At 45.2% G+C, this 2,977-nt stretch overlaps 1 protein-coding gene across 1 annotated transcript; it reads left to right on the forward strand.

Moving 5' to 3' along the window:
* Positions 1-634: 634 nt before the first annotated feature.
* On the forward strand, positions 635-2,035 carry K444DRAFT_663460 (uncharacterized protein; the record flags this gene model as incomplete). Its single annotated transcript, XM_024886834.1, has 3 exons — positions 635-1,041; positions 1,122-1,729; positions 1,784-2,035. The coding sequence occupies exons 1-3, from the start codon at positions 674-676 to the stop codon at positions 2,032-2,034; spliced, it is 1,227 nt and encodes a 408-aa protein (XP_024736746.1). The 5' UTR covers positions 635-673.
* Positions 2,036-2,977: the final 942 nt, after the last annotated feature.

Here is a 2,977-nt window from a genome sequence, read left to right on the forward strand (position 1 = left end):
ATAAAGTAAATTTACAAAAATGAAGCTAAAAGTATTTATATATATAAAGATATTAAGTTTTAAATTTAAGATTTTAAGATTTTTAAAATTTTAAATAAAAGCCAATTTAAATAAACTTAAAATCTAAAAATAGCTACGTATAATATATAAAAGAATACTCTAGCTTCTTCTCTTTTTAACTATTAAAAAATTATATTATTATTATTATTATTAATAGTTGTTTAGTAAATAACTATTTAATAATATAGGTTCGGCTGAAATCAGGGTGTGCATTCGCTTGGGGTGTGCATTGACTAGGGATCTCGGTTACGGTGTACATTTCAGCTCGAGCCTGATCAGATTACCGCCCCCAAGAGCTACCATTGCCCCTCATTCATCCCTCCCATCGATCAGATGATAGGCTGGCATTGATTTGCTGGTGTGGTCAAAATGGTAGAACAAACGCCCTGAAAGCCCTCACCGCAGCAATGCATATGCAATGAGGTCTTGTGTGATCGTGGGCTGCGGTTCAAATCACATCGATTCTTTCTCGGTGCCGAATCCAGTTTTGCAACTTGACACACAACCATATAAGTGCTGGCCGGTAAGGCTCCTGTTTGGAAGCAATTTGTTATTGAAGTCAAGTCCCCCTCTTCTGTGCTCTTTATTCTGTCTGTGAAAGCCCCTCTATACGATGCTTCAATCCCCTTCTTTACTGTGGGCTACTTTCACCACACTGGTTACCTTAGCACGGAGCACTGCATTGTTCACTAACGAATCGCTCACGTGCTACTCGGACTGTTCTCTAGATGAAGTAACTGCTGGTTCCGTTCTAATTTTCGCCTGGGCTAATTACAACGGCTTTGTGGATTCGGACGAAGAAGTTTATTGGACTGTGACCTCGTCAGCTACTGTCGTAACAGTAGTCAATACCGTACTGGACACGACAGGTCTACTTACTGAATATCCTCCTGATTACCTGCCGCCAGCAACGAATGGGGAGGGAACAAGGGTTACTACTATCACCTACACTGGATTTTCGACAACCTACACAACGGCACTGTATGTAAACAGACTCGAAATCTTCCTCCCTACTTGACAGACACCTATATAGAACAAGCACTAGCTGACGTTACTTATAGAGCCTACCCTACTCCTTTTGTCTGGTGGCCAGATGTATACGGATGGGCTGGGACGCTTCAGGTTGGCTCAAATTGTGAAACTGTGGCCTATACAACCTTCACGACTTTTCCAATCACCTCAGCTCCTCAACCCACAAACTCGGCTGACCTCCTGGCTGTATATCAAGCATTTCCTGGTGTGACTGACTTAGCGGTATTCTCAGAAGATCCAGAAGGGCTGTCTTACAGCGTAATCATCGATGGCGGCGACGATTGGGAGTTCATGGCTTTATCAGATCTCTTTCCCGACCAGCCTGCTTTGGGGATCTGTAGCGGTAATGGTGGAGGGCCGAATTGGGGTGGCTTCACGCAGACTTTGTGGAATTATACTACTGCTTCGACCACTAGTTATGTCGGGGCCGGAGGAGGAGGACCTTCGAAATCGCCGCCTCCTTCTCCTACACCGCCTCCTTCACCAACTCCGCCACCGTCTCCAACGCCAACACTTTCTCCTACTCTACGCAAATCTATCAACGAGCCTAACGAACCATCCCAATCCTTAGGTCAATCTGTAGGTTCAAATCCATCTCCAAATCCATCATCAGGCAGTTCAACCACTGGTAGTACTGGTAAGTCACTTCCTATCCTAACTTAACAAAACGTAATTTCTTACGATCGAACAGGTTTAGGCTCGGTTTCTCTAGGTCAGGGGGCATCTGGTTCTGGATATGGTTCATCGGGCCAAGAAACCTCAGGCTCTGGCTCCTCGGGTCAGGAGACATCAAGCTTAGAGGGTGAAGGCACCGGCACTGCGACTGGAGGCACAACACCAGCTCCAAGCCAAGTCGTCTTTACAGGGAAATCGACTTCATACGGGCCTCCTTTTATGCCTTCATTATTACTCCTTTGTTTATGGGTTCTGTGTAGCTTTTGACCTTTTAGATAAGTAACTTTTATCTCTAAAGTAGAATTAATACATAATATATTATGTACTTGATTAACCTACCTAGTTAAGTACTTTGTGCTTTTCTCCCTCTGCGGGTGAGCGGGGGGCCTGTTTGGGTTCTGGGAGCCGACTTGGTCCCCTTAAACAAAGTCGTGTAGAGTTGACAACTCTCGCACAGTAGAACGGAATAATAAGCAAATTATAATTGGTCACTGGAAGGGAGAGCAGGAACATGACTGAGTAACCTGAGTAGAGGGTGAGGCGAAGGTGAGTAGCGCCTGAGCAGGGCGGCGACACTGACTAAGCGCATTGGAAGTGAATTTGAAAAAATGTCGTCTGAGACTTCCTGCAAAATCCAGACTCTTCTCCAGTACTGCCGATATAATAGCCTTCTGATAGGCCTAATGGCACTGAGATCGAGGTAGCCGTTAGGATTTATTTGCCCAAGAGTCTTATGAAGGAGGGGTTGTGCTAATTCTTCAATCACTTTGAGGGCAATTTCTGAATCATCTCGATGAGGCCCAAGCCAAACCAGAACAGTCGACGCCGACTGTAAATTGCTCTCATTTGTTCCACCTGGTGAGAGCGCTCTTCGGAGTCCGTTTCATTGATGCAAATTGCATCCACCCACAGCCCGCGTACCGAGTTTTGATTCCGAAGATATTAAGGCAAGTTCAAGAGATGCGGTGATGGGGTGATCGAGTTCGTTAAGACTTATCCACTTTAGATGTCGAGCATTGCCCCATGTATAGGAGAGTGCCTCGTACTGGGGCTTGGATTCAAGAGAGCTTTTTCTGATTGAACAGGAAATCTTGCCTCCGAATAGTCCTGGGTGGAGGTCCAAAAATCCTAAACTCCCCGCTAGCTCGCTGAAGAGCTTGATATGGAAATGCGCTGCGTATGGTGTCCGCTACTGAAGGAAAGAGATTTG

The sequence above is a fragment of the Hyaloscypha bicolor genome, assembly GCF_002865645.1.
Source record: "Hyaloscypha bicolor E unplaced genomic scaffold K444scaffold_73, whole genome shotgun sequence".
In the NCBI taxonomy this organism is placed as follows: domain Eukaryota; kingdom Fungi; phylum Ascomycota; class Leotiomycetes; order Helotiales; family Hyaloscyphaceae; genus Hyaloscypha; species Hyaloscypha bicolor.